This window comes from Eimeria acervulina, genomic scaffold (assembly GCF_000499425.1).
Source record: "Eimeria acervulina Houghton genomic scaffold, Eah_scaff2327, whole genome shotgun sequence".
Taxonomy (NCBI): domain Eukaryota; phylum Apicomplexa; class Conoidasida; order Eucoccidiorida; family Eimeriidae; genus Eimeria; species Eimeria acervulina.
In genome coordinates, this window is record NW_013548450.1 from 1 (window position 1) to 2,240 (window position 2,240).

A 2,240-nucleotide genomic window follows, 5' to 3' on the forward strand; every position below is an offset into this window, starting at 1 on the left:
AGGGTTTGGGGTTGGGGCGTTCGAGATCTTTACAAGCTATGCAAATCACGGCACACGCAAAACCCGAAGACGAAACGTGAATAGCGGTGTTTCGGAGCTTTATCGTTTAGGGTTTAGGGTTTAGGGTTTAGGGTTTAGGGTTTGGGATTTCAGGTTGTGGCTGCACGAGTGCAAGCGAACCTTCGGAGATCGGTTGATGAGCCGAGAGGAAGGAGAGTGGCTGGAGGAGTTATTGAAAGATTTGGCTGCTAGGCGTTTGTATTATTCTGCTGCAGCAGCAGCAGCAGCGCATCAGCAGCAGCAGCAGCAGCAGCAGCAGGGAGGAAACTATTTGAATCTGTGGGGTGATTGCTTCGTAAGCGGGAGTCAACAATATAAAGAAGCCCCGTCTTTAGATCAGCTGCTGCTGCTGCTGCAGAAGTACAGCGAAGAAGCAGCAAGTTTGCCTCATGCAGGATATGAAGGAGACACTGCAGCAGCAGCAGCAGCAGCTGCAGCAGCAGCAGCAGCAAATCCTATTGTCTTCTTCCCTGAAGCAGCAGAACGCATCGTCGCTCTCTGTAGACACCTCAAATTTCATCAAGGAAATGTTATTCTTCTTGGTGTTGGAGCCACAGGCAAACAAACATCTGCAAGAATTGCTGCATGCATTCGGGGCTTCGTCTTGGTACATTAACATAAACAAACACATGCATGCATGCAGTTGCATGCATGCAGTTGCATGCATATCAAGGAGGATAGTAGATGCATGCAGTTGCATGCATGCATATTAAGGAGGGTGCATGCATGCATGCATGCATGCAGTCGCATGCATACAGTTGCATGCATGCATGCATGCATGCATGCATGCAACTGTATGTATCTATCTTGTCTAGAAAAAGGGTAGAAAGCAAAGCCACATAAAGGACTGCTGCAGCGCCAGCAACTGCTACAGCAGCAGCAGCAGCAGCAACTTCACACATAGAAGGAAGCACTTAAAAGTAGAGATAACAAAAGAAAAAGAGACAGACAGAGAACAGAGACAAATAAACAAACAGCACAATTCATCTAAGTATCAATTAAAGGAGACAGACAACTAGGATTTCTCATCGCCCCTCTGCTGCTGCAGCAGTGCTGCTGCTGCAGTAGAGCTGCTGCTGCATGCGTTTTGCTAGAGCAGCAATCTAGCAGCAGCATATGCATGCATGTGATGCTACAGAAAGAATTCGAATGTCAGGCTGACGGCAGCAAGGAGACTCAAGGAGGTCCTTGGAGCGGCTCTCAGCAGCAGCAAATCAGCAGCAGCAGCAGCAACAGCAGCAGCAGCAGCGGTATGGATGACGGATCCTCTACAAGCAACACCAGCAGCAGCAGCAGCAGCAGCAGCAGCAGCCGCAGCAGCGCTGCCCTCAACAAGTTCAAGGAAGACCTCAAGAATGTGCTGCTGAGCGCTGGACTCAGCGAAGGGCAGGAGACACTCTTTTTAATTAATGAGAGTCAGATACTCGATGAAGAAATCTTAGAGCTCGCCGATGCTGTCGCCAATACAGGAGAGGTCGCATTCAGGGTTTAGGGTTTAGGGTTTAGGGTTTAGGGTTTGAGGGGTTTGGGGTTTAGGGTTTAGGGTTCAGGGTTTAGGGTTTAGGGTTTAGGGTTTAGGGTTTAGGGTTTGAGGGGTTTGGGCTACGGCGTAGGATGTACGAAGAATCATCGGCAGTTAAGAAGGGGTCATTGGACCCGATTAGGGTTTAGGGTTTAGGGTTTAGGGTTTAGGGTTTGTGTATAGGTGCACGGTTTGTTGGATTCGGAGGCAGTGGAGATGATAATATCAGACCTGACGCCTGTTGCTGTATCTCGTGGGTTGATAAGCAGCAGCAGCAGCAGCAGCAGCAGCAGCAGCCGCAGCAGCAGCAGCAGCAGCAGCACGGAGATAGTGTTGAGTATATTTCGAGACAACATTTTAAAAAGGCTTCGTCTCTGTCTTTGTTTGTCTCCTGCTGGCACTGGGCTACGTCAGAGACTTCGATTATATCCAGGATTAAATAAAACTTTTTCTTTATTAATGTTTAACGTCTGGGGTGCGTCTGCTCTCTCTGCTGTTGCTGCTCATTTATTTGCTGTTGCAACCCCCCAGCTGCAGCAGCTGCAGCAGCAGCAGCAACAGCAGCAGCAGAAGCAGCAGCAAGGGCAGCAGCAACCGCAACAAGAGCAGCAGCAGCAGCAGCAGAAGCAGAAGCAGCAGCAAGAACAGCTTCAGCAAC

At 49.4% G+C, this 2,240-nt stretch overlaps 1 protein-coding gene across 1 annotated transcript; it reads left to right on the forward strand.

The window, feature by feature from the left end:
* Positions 1-153: 153 nt before the first annotated feature.
* Positions 154-2,240, forward strand: EAH_00065990 (hypothetical protein, conserved; the record flags this gene model as incomplete). Its single annotated transcript, XM_013392775.1, has 3 exons — positions 154-667; positions 1,217-1,546; positions 1,766-2,240. Coding segments are annotated over 3 exons (1,319 nt in total), but the record flags the coding sequence as incomplete, so codon positions are not given.